Source organism: Ixodes scapularis, unplaced genomic scaffold (assembly GCF_016920785.2).
Source record: "Ixodes scapularis isolate PalLabHiFi unplaced genomic scaffold, ASM1692078v2 PGA_scaffold11__112_contigs__length_91849675, whole genome shotgun sequence".
NCBI classification, from domain to species: domain Eukaryota; kingdom Metazoa; phylum Arthropoda; class Arachnida; order Ixodida; family Ixodidae; genus Ixodes; species Ixodes scapularis.
The window spans coordinates 51,776,062-51,802,284 of NW_024609837.1; the positions used below are offsets into that span (position 1 = coordinate 51,776,062).

General features: G+C 46.2%; 1 protein-coding gene across 1 annotated transcript in view; it reads left to right on the forward strand.

Moving 5' to 3' along the window:
- Nucleotides 1-2,020: 2,020 nt before the first annotated feature.
- The window catches only part of LOC8031254 (junction-mediating and -regulatory protein), a 38,871-nt gene continuing 14,668 nt past the window's right edge, over nucleotides 2,021-26,223 (forward strand). The window contains 7 exon segments of the mRNA XM_029990019.4: nucleotides 2,021-2,234; nucleotides 10,584-11,090; nucleotides 15,065-15,449; nucleotides 17,368-17,540; nucleotides 20,031-20,196; nucleotides 21,548-21,708; nucleotides 23,577-23,663. Of these exon segments, the coding sequence (XP_029845879.2) occupies nucleotides 2,181-2,234; nucleotides 10,584-11,090; nucleotides 15,065-15,449; nucleotides 17,368-17,540; nucleotides 20,031-20,196; nucleotides 21,548-21,708; nucleotides 23,577-23,663 (1,533 nt within the window). The 5' untranslated portion in view covers nucleotides 2,021-2,180.

A 26,223-nucleotide genomic window follows, 5' to 3' on the forward strand; every position in this document is an offset into this window, starting at 1 on the left:
TCCCGTTTCCGCCGCGGGAGGGCGAGCGTCGAGCTGGAGACGCGCTTGTAGCCTTCGCTGCGGTACAACATAAGCTGTATTGTTTCGTGGAAGCACATTTTGTGGAGAACTTTTTATGGACACGCTAATGTGGATCACTTTTATGGATATGTGCGTAATTGACCGATTTCACCAAGCGTTCGGAGCATGCGTGAAGCCGCCATATCTTTAGTTCACAGGAGGCAGGTGGCAGAGAGAGGGCTTATGCCTCTAGCGAGGTTGTCGCACGCGCAGAAAGACTAAAGTTCCCTCAATGCATTGCGGCAGTGGTGGCGGAAGCATCTAAAGGCTAGCGCTTGATTCACTGAGGCGTGTTTCCCCCGAACCTGGGGACCAGTGGCGTATTCAAAAAGCCCCCCCCCCCCCCCCCCCCCCCCCCCTCCCATGGCTACGCCCACTGCTCGGCCCTCTTTCCTCTCACTTCGCCCGCAAACCAGGCGAGGCGGAAAAAGCTTGTTGCGAAAACAGCAGGGTTGTGTTTGACGAAACGTCGCAAGCGTGTCGATGAAACGAATGCTGAAAGCCTTTCGATAGAAGAAACTGTCGATAAAAGGTCCCGAGTCGACAAAACGACCAGTCAATGAAACGTCAATCGACGAACTGATTGCACGCTCAAAGGTTTCAGCTTGCTCTTATACCTTTCCCTTCGCTCGCATGCCGTTAATCTGCTACTTCGTTGTTCGAAGTTCGTTGGCTCGCCTTCGACACGCTCCAGACAACTCATAACAACAAAATGGGAGGCAAAAGTACGTCAGTGAAAACACACGATAGCTCCCTGACGTCGAACTGTCTTTGAGTAGCGCGATGATGGCACTGTGCGAAATTCCCATTTTATTACTCACTCCTCCAGGCTGTTTTTTTCTTTTTTTTAAATATTTTTTTCCACGAAGGGGAATGTTTCTTTCTGATACAAAGTAGAGTTCCGAGGAAGTTCGCTCTTTGTAACACTTTTTTCCGCTTGGAGCCGCGGCACGTTGGGTCTACGGCCAGTGAATATTCAATCAGTTATTATAGGAATTAAGTGACTCTTTGTATTAAGTGATAACCCAATGCCGATGGTGCACGATCACGTAAACAATAAAAAAAAAAAAGGCGTGATTTCAAATAGTGGCGAGCGAAACCTCTATCTTCGATATTCCCGTCGTTTTCAAAAATGGGCTGTATATGATCCACAATATCCGTAAATGACAATCGCACGTTTGTATTTTGAGCTTGGTGAATCTCTGGCAAACGCTCGGAGAACAGCCAGCGGAGACCACGTGACATCCAACGCAATTGTGACGTAGTTCGTCTCGGGACAAGCAAAGCTACGGCGAGGCTGACGTCGAGAGGATGGCCTAGTCGTTCCAACCGCCGAAGCGGCTGCTTTTGTGCGAATTTTGAGTGACGGGTTAATCTTCTATAATCTTGTAGGGGGACAATAGCGACTTCTGGGACGCACAAAAGACATTCTCGGGAAGAGGGGAGTTCCTCTTTTCCCTCTTCTCTCGTCGTGGCCGGAGGCGAGACACTCGCCGTCACTAACTGTCAAGGTTCCTACACGGGCATTACAAACGATCGAGGCGTAGTGACATCCACCAGGTGCTCTTTGCTAATCGTTTAATTTGTTTTAAAATTCCTTTTCACGACTTTTTTAACAAGATATTGGTGTGTTCGATATGATACTGCTCCTTTGAACACATATAGACCAAAAAATGAGTGCTCGGGGTACTTGAAAGACTTAAAACTGGCGCCTTTAGATGACGTCACCGAGACCATAGGCAACGTCGTCATTTCGCTTTTAGCCGCATCACATCTCAAAAAGTATCTAAAAAACTAAACTTTTATTCAGTAATAAAGTTTATTCTTAGCGTTTTAAACGTACCAAACATTCAAAAGGAAGTTGAGTTTAATAAAGCGACAGTCTTGCAGCGCCACCAAAAATCCACAGTAGCTCAGCATATTGGCCACATGCGATGTAAACAGACCTTATATGCACGAAGGACGTTCTGACCAGATGATCGAAAATGTCATGAAAGTTTTCTGACGTGCCGTTAGTTGACAAAGTTGCACCCAAGGCAAAGTGGGCGTTATATTTTCCTAGTTATCATAGGGAGGCATAACCGTTATTGCGCCGATAGCGAGGCCATGCGCTGCAACGGATGCCGACGGTTTTGGCTACCGCTGCCCGAACCTCGAAGCTGAAGGCGTTAGCGGTAAGTTGTCAAGAGCGGCGTCTTCTAATTGCCGTGAAGTAAATTGCTGGAATAATGGTCACGACCATATAAGATGAAACGAGAAATAATAATACGGAGATTGAGGGAGCATTGGTTGAGATCAGGGAACTCTTCCTCTCCGCACAGATAGGTCCGGCATGCTGCGACTATTAGAAACTTGCTAACAGGAACTTCCAACAAGTGATGGTGCTGTTATCACTTCGACACATCCACCAAAAAAACAACAAAACCCTTTCACGAAGCAACCTAACTCCTTCATCGAGATACACAATGGAAGCAACCGGAAAATAACGCATTGAAATTTTCCGGGGCCGCGAAGGTGCCTCTGTGTATCTTATCCAAGTGTAAACAACATAACGGAACTATCTTTAGACGAAAGTAGCACAGACGTCTCGTCAGCTACGAAGAAATGACATCGACGCAGTAGCTGTGTTAGTCGAGTTTTATGCGTCCAAGTCGGAGCGAAAAAAAAAAAAAAAATGCTCGCGGGCTTTTCCGGTGATGTTACAAGCGCGTGCCTCGTACCAAAGTGTAAACGACATAACGGAACTATCCTTAGACGAAAGTTGCGCGGACGTCTGTCAGCGACGGAAACACGACATTGGCTCAGTCGCGGTGATCATGCTCTCCTACTTGACCCGAAGTGAAAGAAAATACCTGTTACTTTTTTGCGGTTAACAGTGCGTGTCCTACTCGTTGCGCATATAAACATTATAACGACGGGAAAGTTGCTCGGACGTCTTTTTCTGCACGAAGAAACGACATTGGACCAATCGCTCCGATGTTCGAGCTTCACATATCCCCGTCGGAAACTGAAAGGAAATATGCGTTATTTTCCCGAGTTAACAGCCTGTGCTCTTGTCCCAGTGCAAACATCATAACGGATCATCTTTCGGCGAACGTTGCGCAGACGTCAAGAATCGACGCGGAAACGACCAAATTTAGCAGTGGGCATAATCGCCCTCCTCGTGTTTCGCATGACCCGTACGTCGTTTCTTGTTTCCGGTGAAGTCTGAACACAAATTCGGCGGAGCTCTCTGTTGTTAAGTGGAACAGGTTTTTTCGGCTCGGTTAGGTGAACGCGGTTCCTCGCTGTGACGACATCAACAAAACGGGAAAAAAGAAAAAAAAGGGGGTTGTCGTCGCCGTCGTTATCGGCGTTCAGTCTTATTTCAGACGGTGAATTGCCAGCATTCGTGAGAAGATGGGGTTAAACACTAGTTGGACTTGTTTCTGAGTCATACCGCGCACGCGCTGATGTGTTGCAACTGCCATGTAAAAACGGGACGTGCGCTGCAACGCAAGAAATTGTTTTTGTTTTCTTTTTGGAAATGGAATATAAAAGAAATAAATGTGGTGTTACTAACGTTTTTGTTTATAAACTAATTTAGAGTGCTACCAAGAGGTGGGGAGCCTAATTAGAAGTACACCACTATAGAATTGAACGAGCCAAGAAAACAAGCTGTAAAAAGGCAAGACAATATAATGAACCCCTTAACTCTGTCTTGACCGCGCCCATAGGCCATCGATCACCGGAGATCAATAATTTTCAGGCGCCATCAAGAAATTAAGTTTAGTGCGGAGAATTATGTTCTACAGTACTGTGTATAGCCAAAAAACTGTAGTTTGCATTTCAACGTAGTTTTGAACTTTATCACAAGCTGGTGGGCTGTGAAAAATAGTCCTTGGAATGGTGGTTGCACTTGTGTAACATGGCTAACTGCTTGCATCATTCCTTGTAACAAAGATGGCATTATTTGCATGATTCGACTGTATTGTCGCATATATTTTAGACCTTGTGAGCTCTGGTACACTTTAAATGATAATATAGGCGTTGCTTAAGGGACGGTTGTCGGTAAGCATCACTGTAATTTCCAGTGCTGTCCTGAACCGGCATGCACGTTTTATATTCCCAACAAGGCGTACAAAAATGCTGAATATGAAGGAACAGCGATCAAGGCTATGACAAAACCAAGGTAGAACACCAAGAAAGCATTCTGTTGAGGGTGTGAGGTGTACTTTCTGCGTTTTACCAATATAAACAGTCCTTCATTGAAAAGTCCACGTGTTACAAAGGCCAACTCTCCGACGAACCAAGAATAGACGTTAGAGTACGCTAACTTTCAGAAGTAATAGTCGTGGGTGTGGAGCACAATTTGTATATTAAAATTTTTTTTATTTGTCATTTAATTTGAATAACTGTAGAAGTGTTTGCATCTATACGCTTTCTGCACATACATTGTATTTCAAGAAAGAAAATTATAAAATCTTTTTTTCACATTATACCAACCTCAGTTTCTTCTGAAAGAACAACTAATTGGCCACATTTTGATGTGTCATATTGCTCCATACGTAAATTAGTTAAGAAAATAAAAGTGTTTGCACGGATCTTTTCAAAATTGCTAGTTTTCCCGTGTTTAGGAACGAGTTAACCATTTTGGACGAGCGTAGCTCATCTTTGTGGAATCTTCTCCAAACCGTTCAGGACGAGTATACACGTTTGCAAGTATGGTCTCAAGGCACTGCCATCTTGCTTGCTTGGAGTTTGCTTGGGCTTGTCATAATCGGATTACGACGCCGTTTGCAAGTGTGGCCTCGGGGCACAGTAAGCCTCGGGGTACTTCATAATCCGATTACGACGTGCCCAAGCACACCCCAAGCGAGCAAGATGGCGGTGCCCTGTCGCCATACTTGCAAACGTGTATGGCTCGTCTACTTTCGCCGATTCATGCACTCAAACCATTTTGGACTATTCAGGTACGGTGGCTAGATAGAAGGGGAGGCGCCAGAATCGTGCAGCTTGCTCCATGTGTGGCAGTGCACTAATGTGTCATGACGACGATAGGTGGCACGCTCATAGACTCCAAGATGCCAATTGCAGACACCGCGCCAGGAAAAACTTATTCGCATCGCTAGAAGTGCTCGTTTGTGGTTCTTTTCCTGGAAAGATTGCCCCATGCATCCAGACTACCGTTGTGGCAAAACGACAAACGACAAACACATTGCTTTGTTCCCGGATGCTCCATGGGATACGTTTCGGCGAGAAAGAAAGAGAAGAGAGCCTCCTTCGCCGTTCTCGACTCTGACGACGACTACAAAAGTGTTGGCAGGCTTATTCTTGGGTTGGTGAACCACAGGTCCAAAATCAACATAGTTTAAGTTTCAAAAGTATTTTAACAAGCGCATATCGCACGCAATACTTACTCGCGGAGCAAGAAAGCACCTGAATCGCAGCGGACACAAGCGGACGACTCATCTCGACGTCGACAGCAGCGTCACCGCCGCATCCTGACCGGCTGCTCCTTCTTGATTCTGACACATCCCCTTCTAATTCAGGCTCACTCACAATTTAGTTTGCGGCTTTGGCAAGAGATGGCCGGACTGACTCTTAAAATTTTCTTTAATTTCATTAAGGATTAGAAATTTGATTTTGAAGGCAACACATTTGATTTCAAAGACAACAATTGAGCAGTTGAGGGTCAGAAATTCCCCAAAACTAGAAACGGTGAAGGGGTTAATACGCCCTTCCTGCGGCCAATAGCAAGTGCTCGGCGCTCGGATTCTTGTGCCCTTTGTGAGATGCGAGTCATTTTCCCATGTGCTGCTTGTAGATCTGGATGGAGCCGGCGGAGTGCTCGCCTGGTGGCTCCAACCGATATGTGGGAAAGTGGCGGGGCACGTCGAGCTATCCAGAGAAGTTTGCTGCACCGCTCGCCGCCTGAAAAGTTTGGTCCGTAGTCGCTCGCTGCATTTCAGTTTTAATCTTTGCACTAGCATCCTTGTCGCAGCCACAACGGCAATTGCACCAGTGTCACTTGACGATAGAACATGAGAATGTCGGAGGAATTCAATGTCGTTACGAGCCGAGGTGTAGAGGTACCCGCCAAACAGCCAGAGTTGCGACCAAGATGCAAAAAAGTACCACGCTCAGTTAGGGTCACGGTATTATACAGTGGGAAGGGTACATTAATCAATAGCCTTCTAAGGTGAGACAGGAAATATGGGCTGTACTCGTCCAGCAGAACGACTTCTCTGCCGAACACGGAGCCGGTGAAGCATCGGAGGGCAGGGGCGGTAGGGAGAACAGTTGGAACAGCGCCGTAGCAGTGGTGGTAACTGCTGTGCAGTGGTGCTACCTGCTGTGCAGTGGTGCTACCTGCTGTGCAGTGGTGCTACCACCGCTCTACTGCATTTCAGGTGTATTTTTTTTCTTTTATAAAAGTACAAAACCAGTATGCTTTAAGTGTTTTGCTTTCTGCCGAGGGACTGCATGAAAAAAAAAGGGAACATGATGCTTCCTCAACTTCAGGCTCATTTCGCACATGGATGTCACACGTAAAAAAAAGAGTACAATGTTTTACTTCAATGGGTTCATTCTTTGAAACCTTCATACACAAAATGCACTATTCAAGGACACTTCTGCAGTTTGTCGTAGCGCGATCGTTAAGAAAGCAATCTACACGGTTCTTTTGGAGGTCCAGGGTGCCACTGGTGCCGCCCTGTAATTGCAGTGTACCGAAATTACTTCAACTGCATTTCTGTGTTTTATAAAGGTATAAAACCAAAACACTAAGTTGTTTTGGGTTAAGAAAAGTGGGTCTAGCAGCTCTCACATAGCCCACCGCACTTTCCACTTTAGTAGAGCAACTGCTGGAGGGGAGGCAAGTGGAGATAGGGGCGCTACCAATCGCAGCGAGCGGAGCTTCTTGGAAAGGAATTCACCGGCTTTTCTCAACCTGCAACAGACATTTCTTTTCTGCACCCTTCCACTTTAGGCTATGCTTGTATTGTATGGGACCCTTTGTACATATCATATCCATCACTTTCACTTCGTATATTAAATCATCACATAGTCACCATCACTAGACGCGGCACTGCGGTCCTCTACGGTACCGGCTGTTGCCTTTAGGCGGTGCCGCAGCTCTCCTGAGCCATTAAAGATAATTATGATTATGATCTGCACGTGCAAATTTGCATAAATCGTATAGGAAGAGTTCAGACCCAGGCTGTGAGATATGTTTTAAATACCAATTATTTGTGCAATAGCATCTCTCAAATTAAGCTCGTGGTTGGCCAGAAACCCTTGGAACTAAGGCGAAAGTGACTTTGTCTAAAATTCTCGTATAGTTGTCGATTTGGCAAGATCGGTTTGGATCATTCTAAATACATCCTTGCTGCTCATTACGTTTCACGTGGAGTCAGTAATAATGAAAAGATCGGACAATTTGCCGCATGCACTGACTTACTAAAATCAAAAATATTTTATGCATACCGTTCATTATTGGAACGTGCTGCCTGATCATTTGGTATCAATTCCCACTGCTCACTCATTTTATAATGAAATTTTATTATTGTTGCGACTTACTGTTGTTTTTTTCTTGGGGGGGGATTCTGTTTATTGCACTTGTTCTGTGCGATTTATATGTATATAAGCTTTCATATACCCCCCCCCCCCCCCCCACTGTAATGCCCACGGATCCTGGGTTGTATCCCCACCCCTTCCCGTTTCGATCTGGATGAGCATCGTACCGGCGTGCGGTCGTGTATCACTACTGCGTGGTGCACGTTAAAGACCCTAGGCTAGCAGTTGTACTGCACCGGCTAAATTTCTCATCTACAGCTGAGATACCAGACGCCCGTTGGGGCTGACTGACTTCCGGTTGTGTAAACATACACACAACACAAATTATGTAGGTATTGAATTAATAAGCAACACCCCCTAGATAAGAAAGCCCAAGAAATCGGTTTCCACTTTTAGTGATGCAAGAAAATTCAGCACTTGGGCTTTCTGATCCAGGACTTGTTGCTATAAGCCAGGGGTCTCAAACTTATTTGGGTCTGAGGGCCAGATGGCCCACCCCCAAAAGATAGAGAGCCAGTGCAAAGCTTAAAAAAAAAAAAAAAAAAAAAAAAAAAAAAAAAAAAAAAAAAAGCTGCAGTGGTTTTTATGTTGCAGGGTAGCCAAGTCTCTCTATGGCACGTTTCAGACTTTCCAGAGAAGGGACCTCGTGATCTCTGCTTTTTGCAAACTCACCGTTTTAGTGGTGACATCTTTAGCTTTGGTTTCGTTATGTGACTACTTTGGGCGCTTCCCTGATGTGATGACACAATTTGAAATTACACCGCACCGCTAACATGCTTGCATTTTTCAATAGGTAAAAAGAACAAGCACACTGTCACTGCCGTGTTGCTCGATTAACTCGGGAAATATTCAAGTTTAACATATCTAGAAAAAAAAGAAAACTTTTTATTCATGGGTTTTCTTGACCGCTAGAAATCCGTGTTCATGGCTGTATCTTTGGAAGTTTCTCCTGCTCAGCAAAAGTTTGTGCAGCCGAGGTGCGTCCTGAAGAGCTCGTGCTTGCATCGCTATAATGGGATTATCGTATAGGTGATTTACACGAGAAAGATCTGAGAGGTAGAAATTAAGATGAAAAGATACTCAGTCCAAAAGTAAAGGGAATAGACAAAAATAGGTGAGCACATTATGAGAGCAGAGTGAGTTGAGCGTAAATGCACCAACAACATTAGACCATTATATAGGGTGGTCCAAGTCACCAGGCTCGATCTAAAATGGACCGTAAAAATCGGCGCCTGCATGTAGCAATCTAAACTTTTTGTGGAAGATGTATTTCACAGGTCGGTTCTTTCTTGTAAAATTATAAGGCGTAGTTCTCTTTTTGTAAAGAATAAGGCCAAAAAACTTGCCAGGGTCTACGGTGGGCAGCGACTCAGACGACGGGTTCAGTAGCGGGGTGTGTTTGGCGTTCGTATTGATAGATGGCACTACCTCCTTATCGCGACCAGAGCCGTATATTGGGAGAGTTTGGCCAGTGGGTGTGGCGACGAAGGCGCCGGAGAGGAGAAAAGTAAATGAAAGGTATGAGAGCGCCGAAGGAGCGAGAGAGAAAGAAGGGAACAGAGAAGAGACGACCGCCATTTTTTTGCAACGCTGTCGGGGAAGAGCACTGCTGAGGCTATGCGTCGTCTGCTACGGGCCAACTTCTTTTTCGCCTGAAGCTTTTTAACCCACTGAGGAATAACAGTATGTCATTTCCTTGCCGGAGCCAGAGATATAAAAGGAAATAATCGAGATTTAGATGCCGATCCCACGCATTCCGCCGGGAGAATGAACGAAAATGGCGGCCCTCCCCACTCAGGTGGGAGCAGCCGGGAGTTCACGCGCATGCGCTCATGCCTCTCGCTCTACGCCGCGTGCTGATTGACTCACTCGGGAGGAGAGCGTTACGGCGGCGTGATCATAGACTGACCAAACTCTCCCCATATACGGCTTTGATCGCGACGGCTCGCGACCACCGTGGTTTATTAAAATGAACATAATCTTTTTGAAATGTACCTTCGGTTAAAAAATAAATGCGGACAATAAAAGCAAAACTTAAAGTAAAAAAACGCGTCTGCGTAATGGCGGCGCTTTTGCTGCCATCGGATTTCGTCTGCATGTCGTCTGCTTTCTTTCGCTGGTCGGCTGCACCTTCGGGCTCTGCTTTCGAACCATCTATCAATACAAACGCCAAACACACCCTGCTACTGGACCCCTGTCATCTGCGTTGCTGCTTGCCGTAGACCCTGGCAAGTTTCTTGACCTTATTTTTTTTACAGAAAGAGAGCTACGCTTTGTAATTTTACAAGAAAAGATGACCTGTGAAACACACCTTTGACGAAAAGTTTAGATTGCTACGTGCAGGCGTTGATTTTTACGGTCCATTTTAGATGAAACCTGGTGACTTGGACCACCCTATGTATGAGGCATATAGTGCTGAGGCATGGGAAGGAGGGTAAGCTCCCACTTGATGCCCATTGAGTCGCGGACACCATGCAGCCCGCGGGCCGTATGTTTTAGATTTTTCCTATAGCGTATCTCTTTCACACAGTGACCAGCACAGTTTTTAAGGCTGCCAGTCCCTCCACGACTTTCATCTCTTTTCTCCTCTCTCTTCGTATCTCTTTCTGCCAAGGGATAGACCGTTCCACCTTGGGCTCTCTGACCCACACCATTTTTTTCCACTGCAGCACCATCTATGTATATTTCAACGTAATCGTCGGGATAAAAGAGGGAAAAGGCACGCGCCCAATCCCGACAGCAGACGACAAACTGACCGTCCTTCACGGGCATTTTAACAGATTCTGCAGGGTGAAAGAGGCAAAGGGCACGTGCGGTTTTCATTGTTTGGTCAGTTCTGGTGGGCTCTAGCACTGGAGCGTCACAACCACGGAGGTTCATTCCCCTTTTCATTCACCCTAGTAGAATGGTCTATAAAATGAAAAAGAAAAACAAGAGGGTATAACTCATTCTTTTTTTACTTCCAGGCCCATGCTGGGAGGATGGGCGAGCGGCAGGACAGCCTCGAGGGCTGGGTGGCGGTCCGCGAGCACCTCTTCGACGCGGACCTCGTGGCGGTGCCCAGCTCTCCGCGCTTCTGCGTCGCCTACAACCGCGTCGAGGCCCAGTTCGCCGTCACCTATGTCGAGGGCGAACGCCACGCCTGCGACGGCGACCGCTGCGCGCGGGCGGCGCTCTTCTCCGCAGACGCGCTCCGCGACATCCACCGGCAGCTGTCTCTGGTCCGTCCGGCGCTCGAGAGCGCGTTTCCGCTGCCGCACTCGCGTCCCAAGAGTCCGCGGGGCATCCTCGGCCTCCTCAACCTGCGGAACGGGGACGGGAGGCTCTTGCTGGACCCCTCCGCGGAGGAAGTCATCTGTCGGGAGATGGAGCAGTACCTACGGGCGGCGCTGGAGGCGGCGGGAAAGCGTCTGCTGTTCTCGCTGCTGTTTGGGGAGGAGGACTACCTGACGGACTACGAGGAGGACATGCAGGCGAGTTGGCTGGTCACTCGACTGATCGGTCAATCGGAATCTGGACGTGCGTGCGAGTTGTCTGCTGCTCGAATAATGGATTGATTGGGGGAGGATGTATGGCAAGTTTGTTAGCTGCTTTGTTGATTGATTGATTTGAGGACACCGTCAAATTGATTGGTTGTTTAATTGATTGGGTAGAGCAGTATGAATGGGCAAGTTGATTGGCTGTTTGATGAAGGCGATTGATCGGAGGAGGACGTGCAGATTAGTTGATCGGTTGAAAGTCCCCAATACTTTTGCTAGCAATGACAGCCAATGCTAGTGACAAAGTATGATTTGCCAGAACAAAATCGTGTATTTCAATTTATTGTTTTGCTTCCGAAACCCACACCGTCACAGAAATATTGCATAATCTAAAACAAGTGGCAAGTAGGTATGGTGGGCCTGTAGTACTATCAGCCCCTAAAAAAATGCGACAAATTTCTTCCAGAACTTTAAAACAAATTTGTTGGGTTTTTGTGCCAAAGTGAAAAAATTGTCAAAAACCACGTGCCATAAAAACGTGTGGCCTTTTGTTCCTTGTTCGTCGGGCGGTGTATATAGCATTCCTCTTTCCGGTGAAAGATGCTATGTCGGACAGACTGGACGGTGTCTGACTGACCGGCTGCGAGAGCACAATCTTATTTTAATATCAACTGTAGGAGGTTACCTTCCGGTGCATCGTAAGACCTGTACAGGCACACCATCCTTAGAAAAAAGACCTCAATCATTGGGCGCTTTAAAGAAAAACAAACGCGCAATGTGCTCGAGGCGTTCACCATCTTGAGTCTGGCCGATCGCTGTGTTAGTCAGCCGTCGGTTGCTTTGAGCGAAACAGAAGTTGCCTTTTTGCGAACATTTGACTGTGACTGAACTATATTCCCCCTGGTGCTGGTGTCCCCTGTCATGAATGAATGTTGCTTCATTTTTTTTTCATCTAATATACCACAGTTGTGATTATGTGCCTGTCTGTGTTCTGGGTTTTTTCCTCGTTTGTCCTTGTCTTTTTGTGCGTGATTCTTCATCATCTTCTGCAATGTCCTCATCAAAGTTCACCTGACTTTCTAAGATTGGTTCCTTTCGATCAGTATCGATGCGTGCCACATGCAGCTCGTCCTCGTCATCCAAGATTTCGGCATGCATGACATCTGACCTTTTCGAAGATGTCTCTCAGTAGATGAGTTGTTGATGATTGGGACGTTCTCCCTTTCATCTGTCAATCGATGCAGACTCTCTCCTCCAAGCTCGTCACAAAGATGCCATTGGAATCTCGTTTTCTTTGGACTGCGGGGTGACCCAGCACACACTGTTCTTGGGAACTGTGGTCATCTCACTCACTGTTAAGCTGTCCTTTGTTGGTGGTGGGGACAGCTCGATGTTGCAAATTTTGCTGGATCATTGTTATTTGGATTTACTACAAAGCTGCCAGTGGGTTTGGTTTTGTCCAGACAATCTTTAGCTAAATCGCCATATTTTCCAGAGCCACATCTTACTGTGGCAAGGTTTCGTTCTGTGGCGTCACGCTTTGAGGCAGGGCTCCTGGTCTCTTGTCAGTAGGTGTAGCTCTGGTCTTATCCACCTAGGGGGTATCCGAATTAGGTTGGGCTCCCTGCCGTGCACTAGCCCATGGTCTAGTGCACGGCAGGGAGCCGTGCACTAGACCCGCGGATTCAGTCAGTCGCCACTTCTACTATCCCCTCCCATCTTTTACCCTTGTTTTCACCTTCCTTTCACTCTTCTCATTTCTATTCTGTCCTTATAACTCCTTTGGCGGCAAGGGCTAACCTTGGGTGGCGATAGACCCCTTGTCCAGACCCACACCTGGTTATAGTTCCTGGGCAGTGCTAATAGCATAACGTCTCCAGCAAAGCCATTTTTGTTATGGTGCGTTATCTATTCCCTTGTTGGGCTCCATGGTGGGCGGCACACCACAGGTTCTGAATAATCTTCGTCTCTCATGGCAAACCGAAAACCAAAACCCCCACTTCTCGACGTGCCGCTAAGAGGCATCGTCCCGAACGAACAGTCATAGTCAAAGTTAAGGAAGATGAAACTTTTTCAAGATTTATGGTGATTCACTCTGAGGTCCCTGACAAACCTCTCTCTAAGATGTCACCGTTTCTTGTAGCAAAGGTTCTCGACAGTCAGATTGGTGGTGATTACAAAGCAAAGAAATGGCATTCTGGTGATCTGCTTGTTGAAGTTTCAAAAAAGTCCCAGAGCATTACTCTTCTAAAATTGACATCCCTAGGTGACATACAGGTAACAGTGAGCACACAGAACTTTCAACACCATTCGAGGGCTGATTTCAGATGATCTTCTTTCCAGTAGTGAAGACGAGATCTTGGGAGGCCTGCGGACATCTAGAGTAGTGGCGGTCAAGCGCATTATGACGAGGCGTGACGGTGCAGAGGTGAAAACTAAACACCTTATCCTGACGTTTGAACGTCACACGCTTCCTGCACTCGTAAAGGCTGGCTACTTGAATTGCCGTGTCAGACCGTACGTCCGGAACCCACAGCGATGCTTCCATTGTTAGCGTTTTGGTCACGGGTTGCGCAGCTGTCGGGGGAGGGAGACGTGTGCAAATTGTGGGAGCCACGACCATGTGGCCGACGTCTGTGAAAATTCAGTTGCCTGCGCGAACTGCAGGGGTCCTCACCCTGCTTACACTCGGTCCTGCCCGCTGTGGCGACAAGAAAAGGAAATCCTTACCTTGCGAGCCAAAGAGAGCTTATCGTATTCTGAAGCAAAACAAAGGTTTTCCTTCATTTTTAAAGGCACCTACTCCGACACAGTGCGCAGAGGCCCTGTGCCACGTACGGAGTCCAGGGCCACTCAGTTCTCTCTTGAGGACTTGGTAGGCCCCTTTCAGGCCCCGAAACAACCTGCGGGGAAGCAGGGTGCCCCAGGTAACGCCGGGAGCACACAGACACCCCAGTCGATTCAGGCACGACCTCCGGTTGACCGGCAGCCTCGTGCCAGTGGTTCTTCTCAAGATGGTAGCTTTTGCGCCATAAACACCAAATCAACCAACCAACCAATCGGCCATCTTGGAGTTTCAGTTTCATTTTTCCACGATGAACACACAGTTGATCGCTATAGATGTTGAGGCAAGTAGATTTCATGAAGAAATGTCTACGCGCATTGTCACTAAGGCTTGACCTTGACTGTACCGCTCCTCACAATGATAGTAGCAGCGGCATCAGTTGAAATTCACACGTTGCTCACCATGCCTCGTTGTCGACGTCCTCTGATGTGTCGACACTCTCCAGTGACAGCAGCCTCCAAAAGCACATTTCCGATGTAAATCCCACTTTTGAGATTTGTTAAGTTGATGGTGCAAGATGTCACCGTTTTTAAAATAAAGATTAAAAGAAAGACTTTATTTAGGTTATATAAGGTTAAAACAATGACAAAGAGTACATTGAAAGGTTTCCGACGTGAGCGTCTTTCATTGGTGCCTGGAAGCTGAGTGTCCTCTTTCACCGTCCTAAATGACGCCGAGCGCGCGGGGGAGGTTCAGGCCCCGCGGCAGCGGCCGCTCAGCAAACGAGCAAATGATCATCCTCCCCTTGTCTGAGCACCTTTCCTTGCCAGTTCGTGCAGTCTAGGTGTACACACCCCAGCTGGCCCCTCGTCAGAGTGGTTTGGGTTGCCGTCTCCCCTTCCATGTCCGTGGGGTCGGAACAGATTCACAAAGAAAAACGAGGCGCACTGCTGTATGTTATTTTAACAACATGATCTCCGTATTAGAGAACCTGAAGGTATTTTCTCACTTTATTTCTCTCTGCAAATAACGCTTCACCAGACAATCTCCGTTATTCGCTCACATTAGATTACGAACCGTCTCCTAACAATATTTTAGCTCGCTCACCAAGAGTTAAACCAGATCTCACTTTAGCGGTGACCGAAATCGAACCCTCTGTTTTGTTGCGTCAACTCCACTCCAGGAATTCCGTCTGCGCGGCCTGGAGCGGACGCTGGACCGTGCCTATGGCGACCTCTCAGAGGTGCTGTCCCTGCGCTCCCGCTCCGAGACGATGCTGGAGCTGTCCACGGTGTACGCCCTGGAGGACCAGGTGGTGGCCAACGTGTCCATCGCCCTGGCCGAGATCTACAACTTCCAGCTGGGGCCCTTCCTGGAGCTGAGGGAGCTGGCTGCAGAGCGGGGGACGCTCGCGCGGCGCAGGGCCGAGGACCCGCGGCTGGGACCCCGGGTGCGCGGGGATGCCCGGAGGGCGGCGGACGACTGGGAGGCGAGGGGGCAGGCGGCCAATGAGGCCGCCCAGCACCTCTACCAGGAGTACTACCGGAGGACCGTGGATCTCGTGGGAGGTGGGCTGATTTGTTCCCCGTGGGTTCTCAAACTTAAAAGACACATGCAAAGGCAAAAAACATTGTTTTTAAACAGCTTAGATGGAGAAGGATGTCATAAAACGATTTTACAACGAATAAAAAAAATTTTTAGAGCTATATTTACGGCGCTTCACGTATTTGTAGTTGGCTCCCGCGGGAGCTGCCGCTAATCACGTGGTAGGCCTGCGCGCCACCGCGCTGCGTTGTTGCCGCGCTGCGTTGCCGCCGCTGCAAAGTCACGCTGCCGCCGCACGCTGAGTGTTGTGCGAACGCCGCTTCAACGCGTTTCTCCACACCGCCGTCGCCGCCGCCGCACAAGTTCGTCTGCTTCGGGGCGCCGCCGCCGTCGTCTGACCGGCGCACAGGTCTATCACGTCTGCTTGCGCTTTTTCAGTTTTCTTTGGGCTCTAAAAGTTACCTGTTAATCTTAGTTTTTTTTGTTATACTTCAAACAAAGATGAATAAGTTACTTTTAGACGCCATACGAAGCTTCCGAAGGAGCGCAAGCACCACGTGATAAATAAGGGCCAGCCATGTGATAAATAAGGGCCACTTTTCTGCGGCGCCGGCGGGCGCCAACTACAAATTCGTATTGCGCCATAAATATAGCTCTAAAATTTTTTTTTCAGCGTTGTAATATTGTTTTATGACATCCTTTTCCCATCTAAGCTGTTTAAAAAAAATGTTTTTTTCCTTTGCATGTGTCCTTTAAGGTCCCTCTATACTGAAAGAGAGAAAAAAAGGAAATCTTTACATGGCCCACTTTTTGGGATAATCTGTGGTGTGAAAAAAGTTTTAATGGAAATATAAAAATTCTAATTGATTTGCGTTTTATGATATCCAGGCAGTTATAGTCCAGAGGAACATTACAATCTTCTGTCAAGAAAAGCAGAAATTGATAATTTTGCGAATGTGGTCCATAGGATTCAATGCTAGCATCACTGCACCCTCTGCTGAGTGCGGTGACGCTGGCAACAAAGATGAAGCGAGTGCACGAGACAGTGGCCTCCATCTTGGAGAATTATTAAACTATCGCAAACTGCCGAAGTTTCGCTTGAAGAACTGAAGAAAGCAGTTGCACCGCGAAAACAAATATTGTGTTACTTTTGTATACCGAAGTAACTTTTCTTTCCCCCGACTCCTTTTTCCAAAAGAATTTCTGACTGGAACGACCCTGAACTAAATCGGGGTATTTGACTGCAAAGGGCTAAGCCTGGGAACATCGGGCTCTTGTTCATACTAAAGTTGTGGATCCTGGGAAAGTAGTGCCCTTGCCTTCTCTGCCTGCTAGCCGGACACAAACAAATACTAACGTATGCTTGACCAAACCTCGCAAGGTGATTGGTCAATTGGTCTCGGTTGCCATGGCAATCACCATTTCGGTCCATTCGAATCTTGGAATCTTCGAGAGGGTCGTTCTGAACTGTTTGCGCCAAGGTTGCTACGGAGCATCATCGTGCTGAAAGGGTTCCTCGCCAATATAAGCGTCTTTGGCACTGTGCATTAAATCCACTTATCAATCCTTACGTCCACAGACAGATCTTTTCCAACGGTATTGTTCTTCTTGCGTACCCCAAAACAGGAAAACTGATTTTTCGATACCGCGAAGCACCGACGCCGCATCTGGTGATGGTACGAAGATGTGCGCTTGTTTCACTTTGTGTCGATAACAAAATCTCGGTGTTCAAGAAATGTCTTTATGAAGCAACCTGTTGCCGGGATTTTAGATTGGCATGCCAAGAGGGGAGAGGACGAGGAAAAACTTCTCATTTTATGAACCAAGATGGCGACCATATGGGGAGCTTGGCGCTACTTTCCAGCAGGATCCAGCGACTTTAGTTTATACCTCGCAAATTGGCAGATGTTGGAAGAAGGTGGAATGCCTCTTGTTTTCCAGGGCAGAGGAACCGCATGCTGGAGGACCAGAAGAAGTTTGGGCGGTCGACGTTTGAGATGCACGCCCTGACGCGCCTGCAGAAGCTGGAGGTGTTCGTCTGCCAGGAGAGGCTCAAGCTGCTCGGGGCCCAGAAGGGGACCAGGGAGCTGCAGCACAGCAAGATACTCCAGCTGGTGAGGAGGGGCGGGGCCTCTCGGGGGAGGGTGTTGGACACCGAACGGGGGTGCGAAGACGGGAGGGGAGTGGTGCAAAGCGTAAGCGCCGACATCGGTGTTCGTGAGAGAACGAACGAGAAAGGAAGTGGACGACGCGTTAGGCATGTTTGTTTTAGTGCGACGCGCTGAAGCTTTCCAGGGGAGCAGTTTCAAAAGTCTGTCAGACAACACTGGCGTCCACCGTATTTTGGGTATCACTTCCTGCACGGAGCACGTCATTGAATCCGAGTTCACGCCGAGCGGTGACGTGGCACTCGTGTCGTCTACATTTGACCCGACAATGTGCCAAACGCTGACATTATCGCGTCCAATGCATCCTCAAAATACGTGCCCAATGTATGCTGGCCTCGGGCAATTGGCTTGGCGGCTACTGGAGGGCGCACAATTTTGAAAAGGGTCTATTTTTTGTTAACTTTAGTCTTTAGCACAATCCCTAATGCCTGTGTTTTCTCGCAGAATACAGCTAAAAAGACCAGGTACTGACCTTGTAGGTGATTACTTGATGATGCTCTGTGTTTATTGAAGCCTCATCAGTGACCTCGGCCATAGGGAACACCAACGTCAAAGTCTCTGCCTTGCCGCTTTGAAGTGATCCAAATGCATTGCAAGATGGTGGGCCTCTTGCTCTAGATTTATTATTTTAACTCTACAATGATGAACCCCGACTAAAGCAAGCTGCCGGCGATTGTGTTGTAAGAAGTCTCTTATTTCTCTTTGGTTTTTACCAAAAAGGAGGAATTCGGGACTAAAAAGCTGCTGTTGCAGCTTGAAGAGGTCCCGATGTCCCGAGACGCTTTGGCGGAAAAGCAGCATTGTAATCAAAGAAAACAAAGGGCCCCTTTGCCGTACTAGCATGGCAAAGGCAGTGGTAACACAGAATATGATATGTTAGTGTGGAGAAACTGTGTACGCACGCAGAGACTGGATGGCACAAGTGGTAGCTGGGTGCCATCTTCTGTGGTGGCAATGTAAATGCGACTTTCTGAGAGCCTGTTGGAGTGCGACATGCAGTAGATGGAGCATTTGAAGAACAGAAAGGTTGGGACGCGACAGCGCCGAGCAGAGCTCTGGCGCCAGCTCGTGGCAAAAGAGAACCAAACACTCGGAACGTACCTCAACCCGTTGCTACCATTGCGGCAAGGTTAACACATCTAAGGAGTGTCTGTTTTTTATCTCGGTTTTTATATCACTGTTTTTGCACTCTTTTATTCTGGAAACCTGGAACGCGCTCGTTTGATGGAGCCGAGCATTGCTAATAGGCTGAACACTTAATTTTTTTTCACCTGTCGGGGGTAACACAGACACGCTCAAGGAAGGCGGTCGTCTGGCACAGGCATTCAATCGGCCTGGAGACGAGCGCTGCGTCATTGTTTGGCTGGCATTCGGCTTATCGACTTCCGTCCCTGGCTGGGTACAAGAAGTGGTTAGGTGCCAGCCATAGGATATGTTCTGCGTTAAGAAAAGCTAAAACAAATGCAAGCCCAGACTAATCTACTCGCATCATTGGTTTGATTGGGTAGGCTATGCATGTGGATAGACACCTACAAGGAATTAAACAATTAGCATATTTTTCAATGTATATGTCGGTGTTTTTTTTTTAAATATTCTAGTTTGTACATTAACAGAATGGTGTGACTCATAAGCGTTTGTTTTGTTATAAGTATGGACCTTAACTGCGCAAATTTGCCTCGGGAGTTATATTTCTTGTTTGGTTCATTGGTGAGAATATTGAAACTGGTTCCCACTTGCACATGCATTGCGATCACACCATACATAGGCTGGCTTATCAATGCAGTTTTGTTGCGCCAATCACACAAATGGGAGAGTGCAACTTATAAAAAGATACGACTTGTCCACAAATTTTTTTCTGAAAATGGCCATTTGTAAGGGGGTGCTGGTGCGACATGGCTTTCTCTGACGTCGCATCAGCTGCCATTGTGCTGACCTTGCTGCTGAGTGTGTACCTTCTGCAACATGCGTTTCGCAACATCGAATTTGTTTTTTCTCGGCAAGAACAATTGGGAATGATCACCAGAATCGTGTGATGAAGTCAAGTGCACGTCTTGCATAGACCATTCCACCGAGGGCACTCTAGGCGGCACTGTTTTGTTTGACCGCAGCGCCATCCACATACATCCAAGCATTTCAACAAAATATTTGGGATAAAAGAAGGAAAGGGCATGTACCTGATCCCAACAGCAAACGAGAAGCTGACCGTCCCGCTTGGGCCCTTCAACTGATTCGGCGTGGTAGAAGAGGTAAAGGGCACGCATCATTCTCATCAATTGGGCAGTTCCGGGCGGCTCTACCGCCGGAACTACCCAAACGGGCAGGCTCATTTTCCTCTCTCCCCTCAGCCTAGTAGAATGATCTATAGATCGGAAAATATGTTACGCCATGAACACACGACACTATCTACACTTTCGTTTCTGTTCCACTGTTCTCCAGCTGAGCCAGGAGTCCGGGCTGAAGTGCGTCGACGGATTGAAGGCGCTGGAGAACGAGGTGTACGAGTCTCAGCTGGGCATCTTCGACATCAGCCTGGAGATGCTCAAGGAGGAGGAGGAGATGCTGCGCAGGCAGAAGGAGATCCTCGACCAGGCCTGGCACCAGGGTAAGTCGCTTTCCGCCCCGTCGGGGTTTGCCTAAACTACGGTATCCGGAACGCGTCTGGAATGCATCTCCGACTGGTGTGTCTAACATGTCCTCAAATGTGGTCCCTCGATTTCCTTTGTTGCCACTTTGGGACCGCTTTCGGTATACCGTATTTACTCGCGTAATGAACCCGGCCTTTTTTTCAGAAAAGTTAACGTCAATTTGGGGGGAGAATTCATTACGCGGGATGAGGGGAAAAAAAAAAAAAAGAAGTTGCAACAGATTTATAAGAATTAAAATTTCGTATCACGATGTAGATAGGGAACTCACTATTAAATAAAACCTTATTTTTTTTTAAAGAAGTAAAAGTGCATACACAACATATATGTAACCATTTTTTTTATTCGTGTCACTAGCTGGCCATTTGTTGGTGCTCCTACTTGCAACTACTGTCACTCTCTTCACTGACGTCGCTTGCCGCGTGGTTTTGAATCAGCTCGTGCGACACTGCACAGCCTTCACTGCGGAGCCTCTTCACATAGTCCATTCCAGAACTTCGTTCTGCACGAGAGGAAACTTGCCTTTTTTTGGCCCTCGAAATGCGTGGCAATCCTTTTTTGTAGCGCGAAGCTCTTCCTCTTGTTTTCGCCAGTAGCGTACATGCACCGGATCGACGCTGAAATGCCATCCAGCTGCGCGGTTCCCATGCTCCAACGCATGCTCAACGACTTTGAGCTTAAAACCGGCCGTATAGCTAGCGTACTGGCCTGTCGTAGCTTTCGCAGCAGGTGTCCAAGTTCTCTGCAAAACACAATCCACACAAAAACAGAAGCAGCGATGAAATGGCGGCAATTGTACGTTGTTTGTTACTTTCTTTACGTACCGCCGCGCCTCCATTGCGCTATAAGCAAGGAGCTTTCTGTTGCAATAGACAGATGGCGCTCCGCCACAAAAAGGCGCGATTTTTAAACTGTGACTTGCGTCGTTCGTGCTCGCGTCGCGGGAGATTGTTTACGTGGGAGTTTGTTTAGCATGGTTCTTAGACTTTTTGGCATCGTTGCTTGATATATAACGGTGTGATGTTACGTTATTCCGATCATCTACGGCACCGGCGATCGCATCAAAATAAAGTGAACAGATATTACACACCAACTTTTGAATTGGGGTGCTCTCCCCACACACACACAAAAAAAAAAAAGGTATTTCCTCAAGGACAAAAAGGGGGCGGGTCATTATGCGAGTGGGTTCATTACGCGAGTCAATACGGTATGGGCGGGATAGGACACACACCAGTCAAAAACGCGTTCCAGGCGCCATAGCCTCGAGGCCTTGAGACGAGCGTGGGGTCGTGTGGACGGGGCCTCGTGCAGAGGAGCTGGACGACGGGATCTTCTACGACGCTGTGGAGGAAAGAGATCAGCTTGACGAGGACTCCGAGGCCGAGAGCTCGGTGAACCTCTCCAAACAGGATCGGCTGAAGCAGCGACTCAACCGTCTCTACAGGAAGCGGGCCAACATCCGGAACAAGAGGGTGAGTGGCCGCTTCGCAATGGTTAGTGCATCGGCTTTCAGTGCCGTTCTTCAGCATTGTCCTTCGGCACAGTCTTTTCTGGTGTCATTCTTCGATGCTGTTCTTCAGCTTCGTTCTGCCCTGCTCTTCCGTACTCTCCTTCTGTGATGTTTTCAGCACAGTCTCTTTTGCGCCATTCTTCAGCAATGTTCCTTAGCTCTGTTCTTCAGCACTGTTCTTTTGTGCGGTCCTTTTGTGATGTTATCGGCACTTTTTGCGCCATTCTTCACCGGTGTTCCTTAGCTCTGTTCTTCAGCACTGTTCTGTTGTGCTGTCCTTCTGTGCTGTTCCTCAGCACTGTTCCCTTAGTGCCATTCTTGAACACTATTTCTCTGCTCTTATCTTTAGTGCTAGTGTTGAGAACTGTTCTTTATTTTTAACTATCATTATGTTCTTTTACTGTTATTTGGTGCCGTTCAGTACTGTTCACTGCTCTTTTCAGCACTTCACTAACACTGCTCTTCAGTGCCAACCGTCACTGCTGTTCTCCAGCCCTGTTTTAAAGTGGTAGTTTTATGAGGGCCAAGTAACCTCAGTAGCCACGTAAACATAAAATGTTTAAGTCGGTCAGTCAGTAACCGCTAAACGCTCTTGAAAAAAAGCGGCAACCAATGCCAGGAATAGAACCCCTGTCCCCGGCGTAGAAGCCGAGTGTGCTGCTGACTGAGCTACGGTCCCAGCACCCAGAAAAGAGATGAACACAAGCAGATGGTGTGAGAAAGCATGCGGAGCGGAGAAGGGTGGAACATGCAAGAAAGAGAGGAGCAGAAACAGGTGGTGTAGAGAGAGTGTGCACAACGAGGGGTGGAAAGGGCAGAAAAGCACACTCCCCTTTCTTGGTGACCCAAAAAATTCGGTGCAAAGGCTTTCTTTGTACCCGGGTGGTGCTGAAGGGAGTGCACACAGTATCACAAAAAAACAATGGTCTGACCCCCATACTCTGTTTCCATGTAAAACCGTGCCACAAGCACCACCTGAGCTAAAAGCACCACCCACTCCAGGCACTGAAAGACTAAGGGTCATCATGCCGTGGCACCACCCCAACTGAGAGCACCATCCACCCTATAAGGGTACCACATTTAAACGCATTTGGCAGAATGACCAAACATGCAGCCAATTTTTTTAGTGCAGTTCTGTGGTGCTGCCTGTTCTTGAGCACCACCACTCTTTAGTGCTGTTCGGGACTTTAATCCAAACTTTAGTAGGGACAGGCTTTCTGGTACTTCGGTCATGGTGCTTTTACTTTAAGCCCCCTACTCGGATTAGTTGTGCAGGCTGAATACTTTAAAGACAATATGTCCACTGCTCAATTCCATCTCTGAAAAACAACATTGAGTATAAACATGGTGATTACCATGCTCAAATAAATTGATACAAGATTACTTTGAGCTGCACTGTATGTAGCCTGCACGGGGTCACTTTTTTGCTGTGCCTTTAGCGTTTGGCCCCGATTGTATTGAAACAGGTTTATAAGATGCACACGGTGTATGTTAGCCATGGCTCCGAAGGAAGTAAAAGGCAAGATTAGAGGGTTGGCACAAATTTTTTTGTTCTTTGACAAAGCTGACGTTTTCAGTCCAAGACATACTAACTGAATGGAGAAAAAAACATGAGCTTCCCGTTTGTACTGTGGTCCCAGGCTCTAGATGTTAGGTCCCTGCCAGCTTTTTATGCTTCACCTTGTAATCTGGTAACCTAGGAAACTTTGTCTTCTTAAATAGTCAGTGTGTTGAAACACTTGGCTCTTAGTTTACGAAGCGAAAAAATAGATTTTTAAGATCGGCCACGATTGGAGTGACTGATGCGTGACGATTGGGGACCGTTTTCAGAAAGCCTGCGTTGCTGAGCATCAGAAGAAGATCAAAAGGAAAGAGGAGAGGCAGAGGCACGTCAAGCAGCACCATTCCGTCCAAATTGTGAGTGAAACATGAAACAAACTGAGGGGACGCGGAAGGCGACTCCAAAGTTATTTTCTAGACAAACTTGGAAGGTGTTCTTCGCTTTACATGCTGCAGTTTTACAGAATGTTTAGACATTGTCACTGTGCTCTGTTATTGGGTGCAGATGTTGCAGTATCAACAGCGGCTTTGACTTTTTTTTGCCAAAAGCGTTATCAGTTATGTGGTATAACGATGGAACAACGCACAGAAAACACACGAGCGAAAGGAGTATGCAAGACGAACGCTGATAGAAAATTGAAATTTTTTGGAAAATTAAGCTCAGCAACAACCACCACCAAACTTTTGATTGTCAGTCAGCGATTGTCCCGTGCACTCCTTTTGTTAGCTTTGTGTTTTTCGTGTGTTGTTTTGTTACTGTTAGTCATGAACCTATTACTAGCCTACATTGCCACTTTAATTCGGTTATGTTTTCCCAGATTTGTTTACTGTGGTTTCTTAAAAAGAGTAGCTAACAGCTCCTACCATATTTAAAAAAAAAACACAAAAAATGAATTTTTTTCTAAAAAACAATTTGGAAAAATTACAAGTATTACAAAATAAATTTTGTGCAAGAAAATATCTTTTTGTAGAGTTATTTACAGTGCTAGACTTAGTTTACAGCTTTCAAACGTGTGCAACAAAGAGTGGTATATAACGTCACCACATGTACACACACCAAGGGCACCATTCTCATCAACTACCTTTCCTTATCTCTCTTCAGCACTCTTCAGCGCTTCTCCTTTTCACTTTTTTCTCTTGCTTGTGATTTTGCAGCACGGAGGAGAGGTAAGGAGAGGATGAAAACATTGCCCTTAGCGTGTACATGTGGTGACGTTATGACCCATATTTTTCGTGCGCATTTGAAAGCTGTAATCTAAAACCATTAATGCTGTAAATAATTTAAAAAAAAATGTTTTTGCAGAAAAGGAATTTTTATTACTTGTAATTTTTCCAGACTGTTTAATATTTTTTGTTTCCTTTTTAGTGTTCCTTAAAGCGAAAACCCTTTCTTATACAATAATAATAGATAAAAATTAATTTTTTAAACACATATTTTGTGATCTGTAAGTCACAAGCACGTTTTCTAATACAATCAAGAAGTGCAAAACTATAGTTACACCGATTCAAAGTTTTTTTATTTAGGTAATTTATAAGCATGTTTGAAAATCTTTCCTTGTGTTTTCAGAATTCACTTTTTCGTTACAATGCACAGTTTCGCCCATGGTAACTTTCAATGTGAAATTTGGATCTCAATACTTTTTTTTTCTGAAATTATACCTCATAAATTAGATAGTACAACCAGACTAGTATTTTTGCAAAATATTAACAAAATTTTCTAATTGGCCATCTGTAATGAATCATTTCTAATTGTCACTGCAAAAATCTCAACTAACTTTTTCTAGAATGATGCTAAAATTATAAGAACGGTTTTGTTGCACTCTACTTTTTCTGGAGCATGCTGACATACCTTGTGGAATATTTTGCATGGCGGTATTGTAAAAAAGTTTGGCAGAAACATTTATGACAAAGATAAGGTTTCCTTGAAAACTATCAGATAGGAAAACAATAAGCTTGTGTTTAACACAAAAAACTTGTAGTAGATGTGAAAATTTAATATAAAATTGATCACAAATGACAAAGACTTTCAAGACTAGGCTCCCCTTAACTTGGCTTTTTGTAATTCTCCTTTTGTAGTGAAATTGGGTGCTGAGGAGGTATCAAACAACTAAATATGGTATAAGTCAGTTTCTTTTTCAGGAAAATATCTTTGCTATGACTGTAAAACCGTTTAATTTTGCAGCTCCATTCTTTTGCAAATAGTGCAGAGGGGTCATATTTGTGACCTTGAAGTTTTGCAAATTCTGAAGGCTGAAATTTGTCTCTGTGGCCAATAAAAATTGTCATATGCCTTTAAACTTTTCAGTATTCACAACATTCACAAAATTTCAGGGCTCATGAACATTAAAGGTTTTACAGTATGTCAGTATCTTCATTGTATCCTGTAACTCAAATGCTATTATTTTAAACATATTTTAACTTCAGCTCACTATATTCATATATTTGCTATCTCAGCCTTTACTATAAGGGGTTCTGCTGTATTCATTAATAAAATATAGTGTATGCCAAAATTTTTGAAACTTTTCTAGATTTCAGTATTCCAGGAAATTTCTTAGACGTAGTGTCCTTCAATTTCTGTCTCGAAACTCAGCTTCTTGCAATTATGAATTCTAAGAATTCGAGAGAGAGGAAATGAAATTACAGAGCTCATGCATTTATCTTAGGAGGTAAATTAAACTTGGAGAATGTGTGGTATTTTTGGTCGAGCTATACTACCACAGACAATGTGAGCTGAAACCGCCCTCCATGCTTCTTCGTCTTACCCGTCAGTATTTTCAAGAAGCTTTGGTGCAAACATGTGTTGGAAAAGCTAAGCTTAAGTCTCAATCTTTGAACTCTTCTACAATTTGAGAGAATTTAGCTTGTGAGAACAGTAGGCATTGCAAAAGTCCAGATTGAGTGTTTCAGCCCATGTTGT